The sequence below is a fragment of the Corvus brachyrhynchos genome, unplaced genomic scaffold, assembly GCF_000691975.1.
Source record: "Corvus brachyrhynchos isolate BGI_N302 unplaced genomic scaffold, ASM69197v1 scaffold434, whole genome shotgun sequence".
NCBI classification, from domain to species: Eukaryota; Metazoa; Chordata; class Aves; order Passeriformes; family Corvidae; genus Corvus; species Corvus brachyrhynchos.
In genome coordinates, this window is record NW_008238372.1 from 1061874 (window position 1) to 1085794 (window position 23921).

At 43.4% G+C, this 23921-nt stretch overlaps 1 protein-coding gene across 2 annotated transcripts in view; it reads right to left on the reverse strand.

The window, feature by feature from the left end:
- KCNJ6 (potassium voltage-gated channel subfamily J member 6) overlaps window positions 1-23921 on the reverse strand; it is a 99718-nt gene that overhangs the window by 27078 nt on the left and 48719 nt on the right. The window contains exons 1-2 of one of the 2 annotated variants that reach the window (XM_017736340.1): window positions 7969-8133; window positions 5813-6733 (exon numbers count right to left, since the gene is read on the reverse strand). In XM_017736340.1, coding sequence (XP_017591829.1) covers window positions 5813-6710 — 898 coding nt within the window. In that variant the 5' untranslated portion in view covers window positions 6711-6733; window positions 7969-8133. Of the gene's footprint in view, window positions 1-5812; window positions 6734-7968; window positions 8134-23921 lie in introns of those variants that run through there. The other variant, XM_008635292.2, reaches the window with a different exon arrangement.

Here is a 23921-nt window from a genome sequence, read left to right on the forward strand (position 1 = left end):
AGCAGGAACACCTCTGCAGTGCCTTCTTTCTGGGCTAAAACTGCTGGGAAACTGTTGCTTGATGCTGTGCTGGAGTCTGGAACCACAGGATTTTAGGAAGACTCTGCTGGTCAATGCAGACAGTGCCAGCCCAGCTTCCCACTGTGCCTTTCTGCTTGGAAAACAGGAGCAGGGCCAGTGTTAAAGCAAACTTTGGGATCCTGTCATTCCTCTGGCCGTGGAGATCACGAGCCCTGCAGGAATGTTGTGTGTAGGCTCAGGACTGATGAGCAAAGACAGGATTTTGGGGCACCTCACTCTGCTTGTCCCTGGTTTAGGAAGGAACAATGTTCACAATGTAGGTCTGTGGGATTGTGGAAAGAACTGGAACCTGCCCTTTTTCCATGCCCAGAGAGATCTAGCAGGGATTGCAAAGGCAGGATGTGCAAAATTAAGCTCTTCTCGTGCAAGTCTGATATGTGGTCGGCACAGAATTATTTAATAATATCTGATCTGTTAGGTAATCCTTAAACCCATGGTTTTTTAGGGCTCTTACCTTTTAATATGAGTTACTGCTTGAATCTGAATATTATATTTGAACATTTAGGGGTGAGGGAGGAGCTGGAGTTGTGAAGAGCTGAGGAATTAATCGGTGAGGAAGGTGTGAGAGATGGACAAAAAGCCATTGCCAAACATTCATAACAGCTTTGCAAAGTACAGCAGTACCCAGAGAATAAAGCTGTTAAGCAAATGTGTACTCCCTTTTCCCTGAAAGTGAGATACAGCAAAATTTTAGTTGAGATACTCATAATCAGCATCTCTCTTTTATTTCCCATGAATGTTGCTCCCTGATTTCTTGCTATTCCTCATAGTTTTGACTATTGTGAAATTGTAATTACCTCCTTTAAGCCTTACAGTCCTCTTCAGCAATGAAACTCATCTTTTCCACCTGTAGAGAAATCTTCCTGAAGGAAACATCCCAATGAGACAGGAATGCCTTTCCCTGCTGGCATTTAGAACTCCACTCCTGCTAATGCCCCTAATTTTCTGTGTTGGAGTAAATAACAATGAAACTGTTTGTTACAATCAGTAAAACTAAAATGGGATAGAAGTGAAAGGAATTGCTGGCAACTCCAGGGAAGTGGGGATGTGTGAGAAGTTAAACCTTGTCCAAGTCTAGCACCCAGCACCAGGAGATGTTAAAACCCCTAAAATAGAAAGGAAAACTGCAGACTGGAGAGCCCTTGTGTTCTGATCATTCCTGAAAAGAAGAGGATCCAGTTTGGAGCATTAGCCACCTATTCCTGACCCTGCTTAAACTGCATTTCAGTCAATGTGCTTTGGTCACACCCTGGAGCACAATGAAATCCACTTTCACTCTTTGTCTTGCAGAAACACTCAGGTGGGAGAAATGCTGGTGCTTTTCTTCCTTTCACCTGCATCCCCTTAAGAAGCAGTTGGAGAGGATAAGCATTTCTTCTCTGAAGAGCAGTAGAAAACTCAAGTGAGAAACTCTGACCCCAGCAATGTTTATTTGGAGAGCGAGCAAAGTCTGCTGAGAGGTTTTGAAGGATTGGAACTGCTTAAATTCATATCAGAGGGAGATATTTGCTAGGACTGGGCAAGGATAAGGGGTAAATATGGCAATTCATCCCAGAGAAATCCAACCCACGATAAATCAGTCAGTCAAAGGGGCTGTAGTGAAGAGGGGAACAGCTTTGTACAATGTTTGTCTGGTCAATAGCATTGTTTACTGAATAAATAACCATCCCTGTGAACATTTTATTGCTTTGCACACATATTTTCCACAGCTGGCAAGTGTGGTTGTTCCTGTATCTGTAAAGCCTTCTGCAGATGCTGCTCTCAAAGCTGCCCGTGTGTCAGAATTATAAATGCATCCCAGTCTGAGTTTATTTGTAAAATTATCCCTCTGAACCTGAAGTTCTCTGTCTGGCTTTGTTGCTTGTTTTTTTGAGAGCTACAAATGTGCAGATTATTTTCTTTCCTGGGTGCTGTTCAATGCTCAAATGTTTATTTTTAGGCAGAGGGAATTGCCAGAGTGTCACTGAGTGCACCCCACTGGCCAGATAAAACTTCACAAGGTTTGTTCACAATTTTCCTCTTTCTCACCCTTTTTTTCCTTTTTTTTTTTTGCATCTCTCTTCCTCTCTCTCAGTTTCTTTCTCTCAGTTTCTCTTGCTATTGTACCACACCTGACTTTCCCACTTTGCATCCCAAATTTAAAAGGGTTTCCATTTCTTCTCATGGGTCTATTTCCTTATCAGAATTACACATTTGCAAGCCTTGCTTAATTTTTTAAAATACTTACTTTGCTTATGATGATAAGACTTCCCTTAAAAATAGCATTTCACCAGGTGAAAAAGGCTTAAAAATTTTAAGCCTATGGCTAGGATTCAATGATCATAAAACATTCCTAATAATTATTATCTAATAATTCTAGTAGATTGTTTTAAATTTAAAACTCTGGGAAATGGGGGCTGCAAAATGTGGAAATACCAGAGGTGTCCTCCAAATGCAGTGAAGCTTGGTTGGATTTTTTCCCCCCATTCCTCAAAGCTCCTCAGTGGTTCCACGGCAGCCTAATGTGCTTTACACTATGATTGTGTTGTCCCAAAATTGGTGGTTTTGGACACTTGAGAGCTGTGCACCACCATCAGGAAAAGCACAGAGAAAAATCTTTGCAAAAGTTTTATCCTTTGAATCCAAAGGGATATTTTTGAATGCTGTTGTAAATAAATAAAGAGAATTGCATATTGAAAGGATCTGTAACAAATATTTTTAAAAACCAGCCTTATTTTGAGTGTTTGATGATGCTGGATGAAGGAATCAGATTGAGTTCATGTTTTTGGAAAGTGCCTTGCTGAAGATTCTGCCCTCAAAGTGATCTTCATGGTAGAAAGAATGGGAAAACCAAGGGGTAGGGATTCTCCCTGGGATAATATTTTGTTATGTGCCTTAGTAAAGACACATCCACTTCTTTTTGCACCTCAGGAAGTTATGGCAATGCTTCCATGGGGAATTAAGGGGTCCTTGATTTGAACTTTCTGCTGAATTTTAGTTCGGTTCATTATTTTAACATCATTTAATAAAATGCATTGCTCTTAATTTCCTGTCCTAACACACCATGCTGACTTCCCATGACAACCCATAAAAAAGTTGTGTTTCATTGGTAGATGTGATTTTGGAGCACTTAGGGTGGAAAGTATTATAAATGTATTTACCTGTTCAGTCAAATTTAAACAGAATGATATCAATAATCAGCAACAGTAATAGCAAATGTTTACCCTTATCACTTCCCATTTTATTTCTCATTGAAGGTATAGCTGAGTGGGGAAGCTCTGAAAATAGATAAAGGATTGTTTCCCCTGGTCAGACTCAGGAGTGGCTTTTCTGATGAGCTCACTTGGTTTGGATCCATCAGCAGCGACACTAAATGAGGACACTGCTATAGGTGACATCACAGTTTCCTGGCTTCAACTTTAATAATTTTGTATTCCATGACTTTGTTGGCAGGAATGAGGGGTTGGACTTTGCTGCTCTCACTCTGCATCAGGTGGAAGAAGGAAATGTGTAGATTTGACAGCGTAAATCGGCTTTCTGTGTTTGCCAGCATGCAACTTGTAAATATTTGTAAATTAAAAGAGTGAAAATTCCTCGTTTTGGCAGAAGTCTGGCCTGATTGTGCCTTCAACAAAAATCACTCGATGCATGTGGTCAAAGGACGGTACAAGCAGCTACCTCTGCACAAATATGTTCTAGAAATTGTGCTGGTAATTCTGACATTATCTGATGGCCTCTGCTCATATCTCACTCAGCAGGAGACTCTACCCAAACAGAGAAGTTTAAAATGGGAAATGGACCCATCCAGTGCAGGGGAAACTCTTTAATCCTGGATATCTTCTGTGGGTTTTCAAATCACTGCACTCAGTTCCTCTCGTAATATGGACTGGAAAGGTTACAGATAACGACAGATTTGATTTTTATCTTCAACTTTGCCAGCCCAAGCAGGCTGAGGGGTTTTGTGCTGCAGTGAAGCCTGGTGATGGCTGAGTGGGAGAGGTGGTCAGAGCCAGAGCAGCAAAGGACACCCCGGAGAGCCTGGGGGTGTGCAGGGGTGAAAATGAGGTGAGGGAAGGGGGGGTCACAAATGGAGAGTGTTGAGACTTAAGATAACAAATCTACATTTGCTGCACTGCACAAATATTGTCTTTTGATCTTGTAGGTGGTTTTGTGAGACATTTTTTATTCTTCTACTACCTGCCAACCATTTTGCTGGGAAACACAGTGTTCAGCAAACCTGAAAATACTCCCCACCCTCTGGGATGTCAAGTTCCTTCAGCTGCAATTCTGAGACCTCAGGATGGTTTCAGGGAACAAACAGCAATTTCCTCATTGTCTCACCCAAAGGTGATGCAGATGTTTGAAATCTCGGTGCCTACTGCACAGATCAGGAGCTCTAAACACTTCATCTTGATTTCTCTTCAGTACCACCTACTTCCTGGAAAATTTGGAAGCCTTGCACTTACCACTTCAAATTCCCTGCCAAGTTCCTTTCAGTTTTTTCTTTTTTTCCCCCCTGCTCCATTTTTGTCTCACACGTTTATTATATGGTGACAAATGCAGTTTTCTTCTGACACCACATAATAGATGTGTGAAACACACACACATGTTCTAGTAAGAGACTGCTCTTTATTTCCTGGCTCCAGTTGCAAAACATGAGTCAGGGTTGGAAAGGTTGTGCCTCTGTCAGAGCTGTGGAATCCACGTGCTCAAACTTCCCTGGGTTTTGCTGCAGTCGTGGGGAAAAATGGCAAATCTCATTCTTATATTTCTATATTCAGTGTTTTCTCCTCCCCAAGCACATCAAATCTTCATTTCATAATCACCATTCCCTTGTGTTGATTGTATTTACTTATTTCAGGTATTGATGCTGTTATTAAGAGGGAAAAACCACCTCCAGCTTCTAAAACACAGATAAAAGTACCCTCCTATAATTCTGGCTTTAATACAAAAAAGAAACATTATTTTAGTGGTGCATTTGCTGCGAATTTCAAGCACTATTTTCTCTGCACCAAGTGATTTCTGCTGTTCTGCTGCATAATTGCAGGTAACAACCACCCAGCATCTCCACAAGACTCCGGTGACACAACATTCCGTGTTTACACATCCCAGCTTCCAGTGTTCTGTGTGCTTCTGTGGGGGCCCCAGTGAAATACAAAATCAAAGATCTTTTGTGAGCTAAACTGGAACAAGCCCCATGTTACAAGTTAAAACAAAAACCAAGCAAAACAAGCATGCAAAAAAAAGAGAGAGAGCCGAACACATCATGACTTCCTACTGGATCCAAAGAGGCTTGGAATGCCACAGGGCTGGCAGTTGTTCTGCAGATACCCAGGGGTGATTGGAAGCAGCAGGACCGTGGTGCTTCCACGTTAATCACAAACAGAGTTTTGCATTGATTTTTTTTTTTTTTTTTTCTTTTTCCTAAGCAATTTTACCCCACAAGGTCCCTGTGGTTGAGCTGCTCCTGCAATAGAATGACAAATAACGGGGTGACATGCTGTGAAAAATTTAGAAAATGAGAGATGCTATCCCATTTTCCAAACAGAGCAGAAACAACACTAATTCCGTTAGGCAAGATGGAACAGACAATTAAACCGGGCATGCTTTTAATTTTGAAGCTCACCAGAGAACGGACGCCTTTTTCAAATGTAACAACTGTGGAAGTGATTCCTTTAAAACGAAGCAAACCCACTGATTTTCCTTGCTAAAATCAAAGCATTTACCTTATACAAAGTATAAGAAATGTTACCTGTTGCCTCCACCATTCCTTCTAGGATTACAACAATTTCTAGCTCCTCTTTGGGCAACTGGGCTTTGGAAATCTCCCAGAAAGGACTCTGCTGGTTAATCTCATGGCTGATGATCAGTGGTGAAACCAAAAAGAGACGATCATCCCCTGTGTAATAACCTACGTTGATATCTGTCTGGTTGAGTGGTATAAATTCCCCCTCCTTTGTCTGTTTGGATTTGATCAACTTGGCTCGTATTGATGCCTCTACAATGTGTGAATTCCTAAGGTCTCCTACTCGGAACATCAGACACAGCTTTCCATCCCGCATGGAAATGACTGCGTTTGTAGAAAAAACCAAGGTTTCTGCCCTCTTCTTGGGTTGGGATATTTTCACAAACATGCAGCCAACCATGAAGGCGTTGACGATAGAACCTAGGACAGACTGCACTAAAAGCAGGATAATTCCCTCGGGACACTTGTCCGTGATGACCCGGTAACCGTACCCAATGGTGGTTTCGGTCTCGATTGAGAATAAAAAGGCTGAGACAAACCCATTGAGGTTGCTGACGCAGGGGGTCCACGTGCTGTCCCCTATGTGATCCATGTCCCCTCGCATGTAGGCAATGAGCCACCAGATCATGCCGAAGAAGAGCCAGGTCACCGTGTAAACCATGACAAAGATCAGCAGGTTGAACCTCCACTTGAGATCCACCAGGGTGGTGAAGATGTCAGTCAAGTACCGGTAAGTCTCTCTGACATTCCCGTGGTGGACGTTGCATTTCCCATCTTTCCGAACGTACCTCTGGATTTTTCTCTTGGCACATTCTTTGCTTATGTTTTTTGGCAGATCCTCTCTAGCTTGTTTGGGCAACTTTGGTTGATGGATAGTGACAGGGCTCTCGATGTCCTGCTCCATTGAGTCTTCTTCCAGGACGTTGGCTGCCATGGAAAACAAACAAACAAGGAAAAGTCATTATTCCTCTTAGTATTCCTCTAAGTCAATATACAACCTTTTCCTGTGTTAATCGATAAAATTATCATCCCTGTTCTTTGCTAACACAAAAATCAAATGATTCCAGGCACCCTCATTTTATTGCTACACAGAAATAAAATGAAACCAAACTCTCGTTTCTTATCAGGTCATCCTATCTACATCCTACCTTATTTAAATTCTGCAAGATGGGTTTAAGCAGATATTCCTTCCCCCCCTCACCCCTATTAGAGTTCAATGAATGAAATTTTTTATGCACCAAAAAAGATCTTATGGAGATAAAAGATATAAATGAGGGAATGGATTGACTTGGGGGTGAGCAGAGAAAATGAGCTATTGTTGAGTTATTCTTTTCCATCAATTGCATTGCTGTGGGGAAAGTATTAAATAAGTAGAAGGAGGTTTTTTATAAAAAAAAAGCCAATAGTTTTTAGAAAGAACCAATCTTCCTCTTGTTGAAGGACAGTTGTAATATCCATCAAGAGCAATTCATGCACACTTCCACAGAAAATCAATGTCTTGCTGATAATGAGACAGGGAATTGTGTGTCCTTCTCCCAGCAACGCAAAACCTATGGTACTTCAGATTTCATTTGAATTCACTGTGCCTGTGGCCTTTAATTCAAGTGTACCTTGTCCTCTAATGATCTGGGCTTTTTTTTCTTAAGTTTCCCAGCCTTTGGAGATAAATAGCTTCATTATGGTTGTGTGCCAGAGAAAAAAAAGAGTGTACTGAGGAGGAGAGTGGTTTAATCAAATGTCTTTAGCATGGAGGACATGGTGAGGTCTGGGGTAATTGTTGTTTTTAACCGAAATCCTTTTGTTTTCTGGGACTTCTTCCTGCAGGAATATCAGCTCTTGAATTCCTAATTCTTTCCCTTCTGGCTAACTGCTGTCATTCTTCTGCCAGACTGTAAAGGGAAAAGTCTTTTGGTGGGTCTGTCCAGGTGCTTGACTCTGCATACAGAATCACAGATTGGTTTGGGTGGGAAGGGACCTGGAAAATCATCCAGTGCCACCCCTGCCATGGGCAGGGACACCTCCCACTGTCCCAGGCTGCTCCAAGCCCCAATGTCCAGCCTGGCCTTGGGCACTGCCAGGGATCCAGGGGCAGCCCCAGCTTCTCTGGGCACCCTGTGCTAGGGCTTCACCACCCTCCCAGGGATTTCTTCCCAATATCCCACCTAAAGAGCAGCACTGCTGTGATGTTGAACCAGTCCCTTACAGAGGGTTGCACAAGGGGCTGCTCTTGGTGGGTCAGTGTGGTTCTAGAAGCATTTTTCACTCTTAGAAATGTGTGCTATGCAGCAGATCCTGTGTGGAGTCTCACAGCACCTGTAGCTTTTTCAAGATGTGCAGGTTCATCCCTGTAGAGAAAGATCACAGACCCTTGTAGAGTTTTAGGGGCGACCGAAATACCCAGGGGGAAAAAAAGGGTTGTAGCCTGGTTGTCCCTCCTCCTGATCTGCTCCTCTTTCAAAGAAAGACTCAAAGCCCTACAGTAGCACAGAATCTGAGAGCAATGCCACGTTATAAGGCTGTGCACCCCATCCCGTGTCACCTTTTCAGTTTGCTGCTCTGTCTCAGGAGAGCGTTATCGGGGCTGATGGCAGTGGCAGCTCTGGGAGCTGTGTCACAAGGCCCTCAGTTCTGAAGGAACTCCCCCAGCCAGTGACACTGTGCCTGCTTGCATTATCCCTGATGCAGGGTAATGCATGACAAAACACAGTCAAAAGGCATTGCAAGGCCCTTGTGAGGCAGACTGAAGCCAAAGCCAGAAAATTTGAAGTTAAGGCTTCCCACTTTATGTTCAACTCTCCGTTGTGCTTAAGGAAATTCCAGTCCACAGGAGTTATCATATCACTGCAGCAACAGGATCCTCAAATAATTATGAACAACCTATGAAGGCTCTGGCTTTTGAGGCTTTATGTTAAACTACTAATGCTGATATAATGGGGTTCATTATCTTTCAGGCATTATGAATAATTTGCTTTCCCCTCCCAGTCAGAGCCTGGCATGGACCCAGAGACCATGAGTGGAAGAGTCCTGTTGGTTTTGAGAATATTCCTTCCTCCTGGCCCTGCTGTTGAAGGGAACCACATCCCAAACCTCCCTGTCTGAGCATCTCTTACCAGAAATTATCCTGGGAGGGGACCCAGGTGCTGATTTTATTCCTGGCAGCAGGAGGAACGTGAAGGGACATCCAGGGCTGCCCTCCCACCACACGGCTCCTGCTTTGCATGCAGAGTTTATCTCCTGTGGAAGTACTTTGAGCAGCAAAGCACCTTTTATTCACACAGCAAAGTTTTACTGATGCTTTCCAAACGCTTTGTGTGGGTTTGTGCATCACAACCAGCCTGACCTGTCTCTCACACCACGAGGGAAGGGCCACATTTTGTCAAGTGTCCATAGGTTCTGTAGGAGCCAGGAGCTGCTGTCACAGTAAGTGGGATCAGGATGTGACACTTCCAAATTCGAAGGGTTTTTCTTAACCTGGAGAGGTTGTAGTTGAGCTAATTCTCATCTGGCTTTGTAAGGGGGCAGCTTTGGACAACCAAACCCAGTGTTTAACCAAAGTCTCTCCCATTACAGCATTTATTTGACACTCTTACAGACATTTCCATCTTCCTGGGGGCATCTGGCTGTTTATAAACTCTCCAGGCTCTTCCCAGTGCTGTCATTTCTCAACTCTCAGTCTCTTAGAGGAAAAATTAAGGTCAAGTTTTTTGTCTTTTTCTCTTTTTTTTTGCAAGATGCCCTTTCCTTCTTTCCCTCACCCAATCCTGCTATGAATGAATTTCTTTGTGGAGAGGTTTCTAGATCAGAATCATAGTTTGTTACCCTCTCCTGGACTGAGTTCTCACTCCAGAGTGAACCTTGGGAGCAGCAATTCCTGAAATATCACACACAGATATATATCACACAGAAATACGAGGTTGGAAGAGACCTCCAAGACCTTCGAGTCCAACCCATGCCCTAACACCTCAACTAGACTATGGCACCAAGTGCCATGCCCAGTCTGTTTTTAAACACATCCAGAGATGGTGACTCTACCACCTCCCTGGGTAGACCATTCCAGTACTTTATCATTCTTTCTGTGAACAACTTTTTCCTAACATCCAACCTCTACTTTCCTTGACGCAGCTGAGACAGTGTCCTCTTGTTCTGTCAGTTGCTGCCTGGTGGAAGGACCAACCCCCTCCTGTCTGCAGCCTCCTTTCAGGGAGTTGTAGAGAGCGATGAGGTCACCTCTGAGTCTCCTTTTCTCCAGGCTAAACAATCCCAGTTCCCTCAATTGTTCCTCACAGGGCTTGTGTTCCAAGCCCCTCACCAACCTTGTTGCCCTCCTCTGGACACACTCAAGCATCTCATCATCTTCCTGAACTGAGGGGCCCAGAACTGGACACAGCACTCGAGGGGTGGCCTCACCACTGCCCAGTCAAGGGGAAGAATGACCTCCCTGCTCCTGCTGGCCACACAGTTCCTAATGCAGGCCAGGATGCCATTGGTCTTCTTGGCCACCTGGGCACACTGCTGGCTCATGTTCAGTCGCTGTTGACCAGCACCCCCAGGTCCCTTTCCGCCCGGACACTGTCCAGCCACACCGTCCCCAGCTTGTAACGTTGTTGGGGATTTTTGTGGCCAAAATGCAGAACTCGGCACCTGGACCTATTAAACTTCATCCTGTTGGACTCTGCCCATCCATCCAATCGATCCAAGTCTCTCTGCAGAGCCCTCCTTCCTTCCAATAGATCGACACAAGCTCCCAGCTTAGTGTCATCTGCAAATTTACTAATGAAAGACTCAATAAGTGATCCAAAGATTATGCATCTGTGTGTTTCCATGGAAATGCTTGATGAATAAGTTTTAAACACATGGCAGGATCCCTGTTCACCACTGAGGCTGAGGCACAGCCACATACTGTCAGTGCCTTTGCCACAAAATACTTTAACTAATTATATTTTTACTTGGTATCAACCCAATTAACTTCTGCTGTTTATTCCATCCAATTTTCCTATTGGTTACATAATGGCTGTCATGGATCCAGGAACAGGGGAGTGAGTAGCAGCAGCCTCACTTGAGAGCTATTTTTGCTCTCTCTGCTTTTCTTCCTGACAAAAATATATACATATTATTAATCTGCACTGAAAAAGAGAAAAAAAGGTGTTTCTGAACTCTTCCTCCTCTCCCAGTAAACATTATGTTTGTTTGAACACAACAGCCAGGTAACGAGCCAATTTAAGGGATTCTATTCAAAGGATCTGCTTTGGTTACTCTCTTAGGCAAAACCTACAAGACATAGGAGATTTCAGTGATTTGTTTAATTTCCCAGCAAATGACAAGGAGTTCTCCTAAATAAGTCCCTGAATAGTTCACTTGTGTCCTGGCTGTGGCCAATTTAGCAAATTAAGTGTGCCCAGGCCTATTATTTAGCGTGGAGGGTAAGGAGGGTGCAGCCCACACTTGGATTATTGAACTCCAATTGTTTTCCAGGCAGGTTAGTGTCATACAATCTGCCAAACAGGAATAATCTGTGTCCTGAAATGGAGCCAGGAATTGTGTGTCCTCAGTTCTGCACTGGTCCAAACCATGCCAAGGGCTTTTCTAGAAATTTCACCCTGCAGGGGGTTGTGTGCCAGTGCTCAGAACATTTTATTTTCCAGTAAAATTGCAGCAAATGTTGTTATCATGTTCTTGTCTACTCCAAAGCAGCACTGGAAAGGCACAATCCCATTCTTCCATGCACATATTTTTATTTAGAGCCTGTAGAACAACACAAAACCAGTGTCAACAACAAAAGAGCTGTGCAGGACATGCTCTCTCTCTTTGAGGCTGTGAATGTAACACATCAATATAACCCTTAAGCAATCATTTTTTCATCAAAAATGTGATTTTTGGTGTATTTTGTAGATCTTGTTGTGCTGCTGTGCAAATGCAAAGCAAAAGGAGGAATGTAAAGGGCCTGCTTGTCCAATTTAAGTACTGGAAGCCTATTTTGGTTGTGTATGATCTGTAAAATAATGAGGAGTTTCAACAAAGAATATTGCAAATTATAACTGACCTTTCTGTAACAGAAGCTGACTCAGAAAGTTCTGTGGATGTTCCACTGTAATTTAGTGATTTTAACTCTCGTAACACAGTTGTGAACACTTTGTGTGCAGATTCATTGAAAATGCCCTGATTTCCAAAATCATTTACAATCTAAAAATCGCTCTCATGGGCTTTGCTGCATGTAGACAGATGTGTTGAGCAGACACTGCCATTCCTGTCTGCATTCCCCACTTCCTGCTGGGATGAGGGCCACTTTTAAGTGAAGCAGGTGTTTGCATCTCTAAGGTCCAAGTTTGACTTTTGGGAAGCCTTGAGTGTTTCAGCTCTCGTTTGCTGTGCTCCCAAACCTCCCTGGCACTGCATCCAGCTGTGGAGTATTTGGCAGTACCTGGTGGCTGTTTGGGTTCCCTCTGTGGGGTTGTTGGGCTTTGCACAGCACAAGGAATTTCTTGTAGCCTTCAACACCCTAAATCCAGGTAATTCTGTTTCTCCTCTTGCTGGCAATGGAAGAAGTCAGAGAAGGGAAGCAGAGATTTTGGAATGCTTTGCCTCATCTGTGGCTGGTTTTTGTTTCAGAGCTCTGCAAAATCTCGTTTGTGATGGGCACAGAGGGGCACAGGAACACAGGAATTCTGGGAATAGAGGGGGATTTGTCTGTGGGATGAGCCCAGCCAGATAATCCACACTGCAAGGAGCCATCATCACTCCAGATATGAGGAGAAAGAGTCTTGTTTAGAGAAAAAAGTGGAGCCTTTTATGATCAGCTAGCAACTGTAAGCAGTCATTATCACAGAACACAGATCCTTTTTCCTGAAAAAGAAAGGAATTAGGATCTGGTCCTGCACTGTTGAAATCAATGCAAGATTGTCTATTCACTCAGCTGGAAGCATTGCTAGGCCTCGCTTTGAGAGGTTGGAGTGCTCAATAAACACTGACTTGGCAAATCTCTTCAGGACCCAAATTACTTCTTTGCACCCATGGAATCATAAATCTAATTTCAGAGGGAGCATGCGTGTGACTGAGGTTTATTTCAGCAGCAGCTTTCACTAAAAAGGACACGAGATGAGATATATTTATGATTAGAAAAGAGACTGTAGAGATGATACTTTGTTTTTTCACATTACCTGCTTCATCACTGCCTTCCAATCCCACTTGATAAAAATAATGTTCTACTATTTTCATTTCTTTTAAGCCTGTACAGCTGCAAGAAATCAGTCTGAGTAACACTTTGTGTCTCTGCAGCACAAACATTTCCATTCACTTCTGATTCTTGGCCCTTTTATTGTGGAGGGTGGAAAATGAAGCTGGTAACTGAAATTGAAAAACACGACTCCATTTTTGGTAGTCATTTGACCTTGTAGTTTTTGTCTTGGATTCTAACCAACTTCATTGCAGAATTTACCACTGAAGGCTCCAGAATGCTGTTTTTACATCTGCTTTGCTAAATTTATCTTCATTTGAATCACGGGGAAGCCAAACAGCCCTGGCTTGGCAACATTTATGGGGCAATGTAAAAAGGCTGCACGTTGTGAACCTGCAAAGATGTGCAGACACAGTTCATTATAAACATCTTCAGCCTTTCCTGAGGCTGTGGGTCCCAAACTGGATGATGAAACTTGTTTGCTACCTGAAGTCTGAGCTCTTGGAGTCAGTGTTTATTCAGAGCCATCTCTACTGCCTGGCACTGAACACAGATCTCTGGAATAAGGAGACATTTCCTGTCTGATTAGTCTTTTACCAGGTCTTTGGCTCCCAGAAAAGCTTAAGCTGGAGCTTCAGAGCAGGTATTTCTGTGTCCAGGGCCAGGTTGGACAGGGTTTGGAGCAACCTGGTCTAGGGGAAGGTTCCCTGCCCATGGAACTGGATGATCTTTAAGGCCCCTACCAACCCAAACCATTCTGTGATTCCATGATTCCGTAATGTCCTTGTCCTATCCACAACCTTAGAGCCCTGTTTCATCTGAGAAGGTGACAAAGCAGAGAAAAAGCCTTTTTTACACTTGAAAAACGCTCAATATTGTCAGTGCTGCTGCCAGCAAGGCAGCAAGGGCAGCAGCAGAGACAGCCCAGGTGTCCCAACCTGAACGGTGCCACCCAGCAACACCAGAGCTGGGCTCTTCTCTGGTATTTCCATGTGCCAAACGAGTGCCAGGTGCTGCCAGAGGGATAACAGGGATCACTGAGCATGGTGCTGACAGGCCTCAGCAGCTGCAAATCCTGGCCACACATTTGCCTCCTGGTGCCTCTAAGTCAGACGTGTTCCCTGACTTGCTGCAAGGTGTCCTTGTCTGATGTGACCCCTGAGACTTCTTTTTCCAGTTACTCAACCCCAGTTATTCCTGCCAGTTGCTATCACATGTCCAGATACCAAAATTTTTGTACTATTGCACTATTTCTTCAGAGGTTTACTAAGAACCAAGCTTTTCTTCTCTGTGGGGTGTACCAGGAAAAGGAGAAAGCATGAAAGACCTGTATTGACCTTATTGTTACCAGCTTTAAACTGTGTTTATATGCTTTAATTGCTAAAAATAATCAATCAATTAATTCAAAATCTGCTTAAATCAGTGAATATTCTGGGTTGCAAGGAACCTCTAAAGGTTTCAATGCGCTGCTCAACACAGAACCAACTTCCATGGAGTGCCCAGGGAGGTTTGGAGTTCCCATCCCTGGAGGTGTCCAAGGAAGGCCTGGATGTGGCACTCAGTGCTCTGGGCTGGGGACAAGGTGGGCATCGGGCACAGCTGGGATTTCTTGGAGGCCTTTTCCAACCTCAGGGATTCTGATTCTCTGAAAATTGGGTTACTCTGCTCTGGGTCGAGGTTGGGAGTGTCCACAGCCTCTCTGGGCCCTGTCTCAGCACGTTCTCTCTCACATTGAGGACTTCTTTTTGCTTTGTTTGCATCCTGTTGGAATTCCCTTCCCTGCATCTTGTGTCCATTGCTCTTTGTTCTTCCCCCTGCACCTCTGAGAAAGGAGGACTTCATCTTCTCTTCAGCTTCTTTTTCAAATCTGAGCTCAGCCTTCCAGAGAAGTTGAGGGCTGGTTAAATGCTGATTCCTCCATGTATTCTCTTTACTGATTACATGGAAAAAGAGTATTCCCAACTTTTGTGAGACAAGATTCTGCAGATTTTTTCCCCATTAAAATTTTCCCAGATGAAAACTCTGGGAACAAAAATGAGCTGATCAGCTGAGCTATTTTGTGTAGATAATTCTGACCCAAATATTTCATATGGATAAGCCTGACTCATTTAATTCTGCACTTGTGATATCTCTGATACCTGGGGTGTTCTCCTGGTTGCTCTGGAAGCGTAAATAGGAGTTTGGCTGCCCTGTCCAGTGGTGATTGCACTGCTAATTTAGCAAACTGATTGTTTTGGCTTTGGCCCAATTAGTGCTCTGAGAAAATACCTGGGAAGGGTTTGGGAGACAGGATGTGCTCCCATTCAGCAGCATGGATGAGACTGAATGGGATTTGGCTTTTTTCACTCTTATCTGCCAACACCATTCCACCTTTGCTCCCTCAGACACCTCCACAGGCTCCCATCTCACCCCTGCTTAAAGCAACACAAACCCCTGGTCTGCAACACAGACCTCACCTTGTTCCAGAGAAATTGAAGAGGAAAAAGGTCACTATTAATAAACAAGTTATGCCCTAAACCCAAGAGAAAGTCCCCACAAGACTCAGGGCCAGGTGCTCTGCAGCAGGGCATCCTGTACTGCTTGGTCTCAAGGCTGCAGAACAATTCCTGGTTTTATTTAACATTGGAGATGGAGTCAGCTTGCTGGTGGGGCTGGTGCATGTTCCAGCACGGGAAAAGCTTGGAAATCAAGGCAGGCAGCTTGTCAAAGTCTGTCTGTCCAGTTAGCTCATGAGAGAGGAGAGAAATGCACTCTCTCAGAAGAGCTGTTGTCACCAATTTTCACGTTGGCAGGAAAAGGCAGCCCCTCTCTCCTTGCTGTTTCCTATCCCAACTCAGTTCCTGTCCTTTTTTCCCTCCCCTCCCTGAAGTCAGGGTGTTTTCACTTGAATCTTCATCCTTGGCATAGCCAAATTCAGTATTTTCCTGCATTGCTGAACAACCTTGAGGCAGCCTTGTGCCTGAATATTCATAGAGCTCCTTGGGCAGGTGCTGGAACCACCTTGACTGCTGCACAACACACTCTGACAGCTTCTTTGCTTTGATCAATGAACTCTCATAAATATAAGGCAGAGGAATGATGGAGAGGAATATTTTTGGTCAGAAGGAAGGACTTGATTCAATCAAGATGCTGAAGCAGTCGAGTGAAACCCATAACTTATGCAATGGTCTAAGGCTGCAGACCAAGGCCAAGAGCTTCTAGCACTTTCCTACCAGGAGCAGAAGACTTCATATGATGGTAGAGAGCTTGGATCTGATCAATTTAAGCTGAGAGGATCCCAGATGACTTTGAGAGTGTTCACTTTTGCTCTGCAAAACATTGTCTGCACTGAATTACCTTTCCCGAGGTCAGGGTGGTCACTGGCTGGGGAAAGCTCTGGCATTGGCACCCTGGGTCGGGTGTGGGTTTGCTACAGTGCAAAGCAAATATTTACACACTCCTGACTGTACTTTGACACTGATTTTTCAGCTTCCTTGGGCAGCAAAATTTTGGGAGAACAGCGCAAATCCCACTGGTAAAGAGATGTGTTTGGGTTATGAAGAACTGTCAATTGCTCTGGGTTTTTTTCCCCAAAAATTATGAACTACAGGGGACAGAATGACTTTGAAGCACAGATATGTGATTCCTCCTGCCTTCCAATTCTTGAAAGAAAAATGAAAAAATGCCAGAAACTTCCCTCCTGAAATGATTTTCTTTTCCTCACTCAGTTTCCATCCAAACTTGCTGCCCCCAGGTCACAGATGTTGCCCAAGCATATTGGTTTTCTTGCTGCTATTACTGTTGCACAAAGCTAAAGAAGGGGTTGAAAAGACTGGAAAAATTGAAACAGGCAGAAATTATAATTATTTTTTTTAATCTGGTAATGGAGATTTCTTTCTTGACAACTTCCCTGCAGTCAAAGGAGGATTTTGATGGCTTTTGCCTCTATTTCAGGTGAGCTTCTATTTCCTGCTCCTCCTTTACAAAAATCATGCAGGATTTTAATTTTTATGCACTTGAGGAGAAAAACTACTGAAATGTTTCACATGGATGCCAGGGAAACAACATTTCTGTGGCTGCTGCCGTCCCTCTTGGTGGTGACTTGGTGGATGTGCACAGATTTCTGCTGGTTAAGTGTTGGCTCATTTGGCCTAAGATACAAACCCAAACTCTGCCATCCAAATGTTGCCTCAAATAATATCTCAGGGGCCAGGCAATTACCCCTCTTAAAATGAGTTTATCTCAACAGCTCTCATGTTCTTTCCATGCTGCTCCTTAACCATTTTTGCAGGTGATACTGGGATTTTGGCTGCTTTCTTTAAGCTAAATAATTAGGCCATCACTGCCTTCATCCCTTTTCCCTGCCAAAAAAAGTCACAGTGAAATACAAAGACCTTGTTTCTTGCTGATGATTTCCCCTTTTGTGCAGTTTATAGACTGAAGGAAAAAAAAAAAAACCAAACTGAGAAATCAGGCTGGAAGTGGTATCTAGAAAAAAGAAATTTTTTAAAACCTCCTTAATTTCAGCTGAGTCAATGTTTTGTTTCAGGCTGTGGTGTTTTGATAACCTGGAACCGGTAAGTTCAGAATGGTACTTTAGCAATGTTTCCTAAGGAAATGAGCCTTATCCATCACCCTGTCTGGCCTCCTCTGAATCACTTTTGAAACTGTGGTTGGTATTTAGGCTTTTAGATCTCTTTCAGATCTTCAGTGAGATTTTGGAGCCCTCAGAAATACTAAATTCCTACCAAAGTCATGAAAACAGGCTGAGTTAACCACACCGTTGGATGCCAAGAAATCCATCTCTACAAGAGCGAGCTACAAGAAATGTTTCTTTTGTTTCCATAAATGCTGCTGCTCCCAAAGCTCCAGTCAAATATTTTTTCAACTCACTATTCCACTCCATGTCCCTGTGAAGTCTCTTCAAAAGGAGAAACCCCTGCTCCTGCTTTGTGTGCTTGGATTTTCCAGGCTGCATCTGCCTGATCCTCATTTTCCATACAGGGGCTTCCACCTTCAACAACAGCTCAGTTTAGGTCAGACTTTGGGGGTTTGTCCACAAAACAATTGAAGTGCAAGAAAATAAAGCTGGCTCAACTCGTGCTTTTTATTTTTAAGTAAAAGGTTGAGTAAACATATGTTTGGTTTCAATCCAGATTTTTGCTTACTTTTGTTTAATCTGAATGAAAAACCTCATATTTTTTCTGCAATGAGCATCAGCTCCACAGGATTTTATACCCATTTTACACATAAGAAGTTGTTCAAAGATGTATTCAGGCAGGGACTATGTCAGCCCCAACAAGAGTAGAAATAGAAGTTAAAACCACCAAAAAAAAAAAAAAAAAAAAAAAAAAAATCTTTCCATGCTAACAAATAGCAACATTTTGTCTTGAAATAAGCAATTCAGTGGTGTCTGAATTACCATTTACTGTGCTAGTTCACTTAAGCTACATAATAAAGTAAATAGGTCTATAAATTTGTTTGAAAAAATCTCAAAGGAGTTGCTGTGAAATTGCTATAATTGCTCTAATTGCCATTATCTTTTTCTATACGGATATAAGCAGAGAAAAAAAAAGAATTAGAAGCAAGGAAACATTTTTTGTAAATTGAATTTGATTTGACCAACAGCATTTTCCAAAATATTTTATAAGGGAAAATACATTGAATGTCAGGCTTTCAAAAAGGTGCTATTTTGGGTGCAAAATGCTGAAGTTTTGGTGCTTTTAACAACAGTTTCATAATTCAGATTTGCACTTCTTTTTCACAGTAATATTTTACCCAACTTCAGGAAACAAAGTTGTTCAGAAGGACTAAATAAACTCAGAATGGAGGGATTATATGAAAAACTCTGTAATCCCTATTTTGGGTGAAGTAGGGATTTTCTGCTTGTTTTTCTTACTTTGCTAAAAAGTATAAAAGACTTTTTGATTGCCCTTGATTTTTCCTGTAGGTTTTTCTAATCTGGCTAAAAATAATCCATCATTCCCCAGGATTTTTCCATGCACGAGTCACCAGTTTCCTCTCTAAAAATAAGGTCCTTTGAGGGCTAACTGAAACCTTTTGGAAAAAGTAGAAAGACTTGGCAGTGCTGGACTCTCCCGTTATCCCAGATTGCAACATCCAATTTCTTGCATCTATCTGAGGGAGTCTTGATGGCCTTTGATTCTGGGTGGCTGAATGGAGAGTTTAACATAAAAATGAAGTGATATTGTGGAATTATGTTTTATTTCTGTGGATGGATCTCACCAGAACAGGCTGCACTGGTGTTATTTTTTTTAAAGAACTGAGATTTTTGATGGTACATTCAGCCTGTAAAGCCCATCCACCCTTACTGGAGCTGGCAAAGCTCAGCAGCAGCACAAATAATTCAAAGCTTTCGTAGCCTTCAGATCTTGAGAGAAAAAGGGGAGTTTCTGCTTTTTCCATCTCTGCTGAGATGTGGGGAAAGTGAAATGAGGGATCTGCCTTTCAGGGATGTGGCCATGGACAGCAGAAATACAGATTGGTCTTGTTAGAGCTGCTACGTGAGACAAGGAATTAGTGCTGCACTAAAATGTGAATTTCGTGTCTTTCTTAGACAGGTACAGACTCACTTAAAGAAGTAGTTGGTAAAGGAGCTGACCTTTCAATGAGAAAACAGTAAACAAAAGTATTGAGCCCACGGAGGGCAGCTTTTGATAAATGAATCGACTGGTAACGAGAACACGCTTCTTGTGCATCCAAACCCAAAATTAAATGGAGAACTCAGGTGGTAAAAATAGACATTGGCTGCTTCAGAGCAGCTTTCAGTGCATGAAATAAGGTTTGAACATTTGCAAACAAATTAGCCTGTGTGTTGGGAAGGTTTCTGGTTTTCTTCTTTTTAAAGATTACTCACTAGACCATTTTTTGATAACCCAAAGGCCCATCCATGAGGTGGAGGCCAGTGGCACAAGGGAAATGCTTTGCCAGGAATGATCACAGAATCCCAGAATCTCTGAGGCTGGAAAAGACTTCCAAGGACATCAAGTCCCAGCTGTGCCCGATGCCCACCTTGTCCCCAGCCCAGAGCACTGAGTGCCACCTCCAGCCCTTCCTGGGACACCTCCAGGGATGGGCACTCCAAACCTCCCTGGGCAGCCCCTGCCAAGGCCTGACCACCCTTTCGAGGAAGAAATTCCTCCTGACGTTCCACCTGAAGGGACTGATGGGGTTTTCTGCCCTCTCTGGTGCCCAAGCACCATGAGAGCCCACCTGACTGGTGTGAAGGTGGGACTGGCAGCTTTGTAGACACTCAGACTTTCTCAATATGGACAAGTTGCAAGTGAGGTCTTCTAGATGAGACCATGTTCCATGGCAGAAGGGCACCTGGTGTGATTTTTAGTGACATGGCAAAAGCTTTAAAGGGCCTTCCCTGGAGGTCTAGTTGTGCTATCCTGGTGTGCATTGAAGCATCAGAGGCCATGGATGTGTGGGAAAGAAATGAGGATGTTGGAATGTCCAAGATGTAGGGGAATGGTGGGCTGAGCGAAATATTTGGGATTGGCATGTGTGTGTTTTAGCAGGGAGAAAGAGAAAGTGAAGAGAAGCAGTTGGTGAGGAAGGAGGAAGGAGGAAGGAAGAAGGAAGAAGGAAGAAGGAAGAAGGAAGAAGGAAGAAGGAAGAAGGAGGAAGGAAAAAGGAAGAAGGAAGGAGGAAGGAAAAATGAAGGAGGAAGGAGGAAGGAAGGAGGCACTACAGCAACAGAGAGAAGGGACTGTATTTGTACTTGAGGGGTGACAGGACAGAATTTGCAGGATCCAGCCTTGTGTGAGTTTGTTCATAGGGTGAGATAGATTGTATGGTGTTACCCAGAGTATTTGTGTTTAATTCCTTTTAAATCTGGTGGCAAAACTTTGAGCTGTAACTTCCTTCTCTTTGTCCAGGATGAAGTTTTCCAGGCCAGGTTGGATGGAGCTTGGAGCAACCCAGTCTAGTGGAACAGGCCATCAAACAGATGCTAAGGAAAGCCTGGAATATTCAGCCTAAAGAGGGTGAAGGCCAAAAGGGTTGACATGGGTGGAGAGTGGAAAACCCCATGGATCTCACACAACGAATTAGGTTTTAAAACAGCTGAATTTTTTTGGTTTTAAAATAAGTAAGTTTTCCTTTAACAGCAGGTCGTGGCTTCCAAAGCTTGTTGCCCCTGGGAGGATGTGGATTTGGACAATATCAGGGAATCTAGAAGTTTGGCAAACCCACTGAATCCCAGAATGGCCTGGGTTGGAAGGGACCTTAAATATCATCCAGTGCCACCCCTGCCATGGGCAGGGACACCTCCCACTGTGCCAGGCTGCTCCAAGCCCCAATGTCCAGCCTGGCCTTGGGCACTGCCAGGGATCCAGGGGCAGCCCCAGCTGCTCTGGGCACCCTGTGCCAGGGCCTGCCCACCCTCCCAGGGAACAATTTAATCCTAATATCCAATCTAACCCTGACCTCATTTGGCTTAAAGCATAGAAAAGGTCTTTGAATAGACAGGGTTAGACCCTCCAAGGGCTCTAATGCCAAGTTACACAGGAATAAGTGGGAAATAGACCCCCAGGCTCATGTGCTCCCCTGTCAGGGCATGGGAGAGCACTTTTTACATTTTTTTATATTTTTCCCGCTGTCCAATACACACATTTCTCTTTTTGAAGCCATGGACACATTCTCTGAGGCTCACAGGGGGTCCATAAGGAGTGGACAGAAGCTAAGAAAGATATTTTGCCTCTCTTCTGAGAGAATGTTGTTCATGTAAATACTGTGATCAGTTGGCACCAGAGATGATTTGGCCCTAATTCTGTGCTAAAAAAACAATTTCTGAGTTCAAATATAGAGTCTTACATTTATTTTTTTCCTAGCCTTGCTAGTTTCCAAGGAGATCTAACCATGTAGATTGTCTGCAAAGGTGGTAATTAGCCAGCAACGAACAAGATGGACACAAAGAACTTATTGGCAAAAATCAAAATTTCCCAGCAGTTCTATCAGAGCATTCTGATCAGTTCTTTTCAGACATCCTAATTTGCCTCACACCATGGTTTTGTAAACAACTGGCTTTCAGATCAGTGCTTGAGCAGAAAAATGGAAAATGTCCTCAGATGGATGCAGATGGGATTTTTTTTCATGATCTCTGGCTATTAAAAATAAGATCCAACAAATTCTACTGCCTATAAATAATAACTGTTGGGGTTTATAGCCCAGGGCTCAGAAAAAATGACAAAGGGAGGAGCAAAGTCCGTGTATAAAACATGTTCCCCTTTTTATGCAAGACAGACTTGGAGTGAGAAACCTTTGTTTCACCTTTGGAGTAAAGCAAAGAGAGGAATTGAACTTGGGCTGTCTTTTTTACTTGACAGGAGTGAGGAAGGGTGAAGGAGAGGTAGGAACGGTCTTTACTCTCACTGACTCTCTTGGGAATATCACCTGAATTTCTTTATTAATCTAACCCGCCAATGTAACACTATTTCACTATATAATACCCATATTTTCCTCCTTAGAAAAGGTGCTGTTTAGTTGAAAAATATTTACCTAGTTTGATGAAAATATACAGATTTTAAGCTAGAATATTATGTTCAGCAAATAAACCATTTTCTGTTAAATTTCCTCATAGTCTCTGTCACAGTGTAACTTTCAGGCACACCTGGAGTCATGTTAAAGGAGAAGCTTTAGAAAATAAGTCCTTTGCAATATCAATAGTGGAAGGGTCAGTGTGGCTGAGAGTTACCTGGACACAGCCTGTGTGGAGAAAAGTGGGAAACCTTCCAGTTTATAGCAGGATTGTCCCTTTGGGAAGTTGGAGTGAGGCGGGGTTGCTCTCTTCTGCCGTGTCCCAAGGGAAAGGAGGAGAGGAAATGGCCTCAAATGGCACCAGGGGAGGCTCAGGTTGGAGATTATAAAAAACAATTTCCCTGGAAGAGTGGTGAGGCCTTGGGATGAGCTGCCCAGGGAGTGCTGGAGTCACTGTCTCTGGGAGTGCTCAGGAGGAGTCTGGATGTGGCCCTTGGGGACAGGCTTTGGGGTGCTGCTGGTGCTGCTGGGGTGGCACTGGGTGATCCTGAAGGGCTCTTGATGATTCTGTGATTCTGTGATCATTATTATGATTTTCAAAAGACCTGGATGGAGTTTTCGACCTTGTTTCTGACTTTCACACCTCCATGTATCCCAAAATGGATCTCCTTTGCGTTAACAAATGGATATTTATTTCCATCTACACAGAATATGTGGGAGTCATGTGTGAAATGAATAGTGAGGACCTGAGGTGTGTGGAACACAAAACAAGGAATGTGCATTCAGGAGGAGTGGGGGAGATGCACAGAAACCTCTCTTTTTCTTTTTTTTTCCTGTATACAAACACAATTTTTTTCCATTGGATACTGAGCTCTGAAATGGTGACTAAACTCTTTATTTTGGGGCTGTTACTCCTCCTCCAGCTTGTGAGACTGGTATTTTGTACTGTACATGGAGCTGCATCAGAGACATTTTTATCTGATGCTTCCTCGAGCCGGCAACAGGGAGCAGCAGCAGAACAAACATTTCCCTCTGGCTGCTGGACACAGCCCCGGATCTACTGTTTCCCTCTGGAGCCCAAGAAGGCAGTGAGTTTGTAAATCAGGATTTGTGTTGGAAGCTCAAATGATCAGCAGCACCAAAGTGAAGTGGAGAAAGCATTATTTTATATAATCACAGCCTCCATCAGTGGAGGGGGTTGGAGGGAGAGAGTAGGATTTACCTGCTCACATTCATAGCACTGGGAAGGTGGCCTGGATAGAGAGGTTTTTCCCTCTCTTTACACTTCTGCTAGTGTTGGAATAAAAAAGATAACGGCCTAAGAACTTTCTGTGGATTGTTATGTAATAAGATATTGGGCTCCTCACATTTCTCATTCTTGTACATGTACAAGGACTCTCAAGAGAGCTTCAGCAGACGGTCCCCAACAAGATTCTCTGAGTTTTGAAAAATTTGGGATTA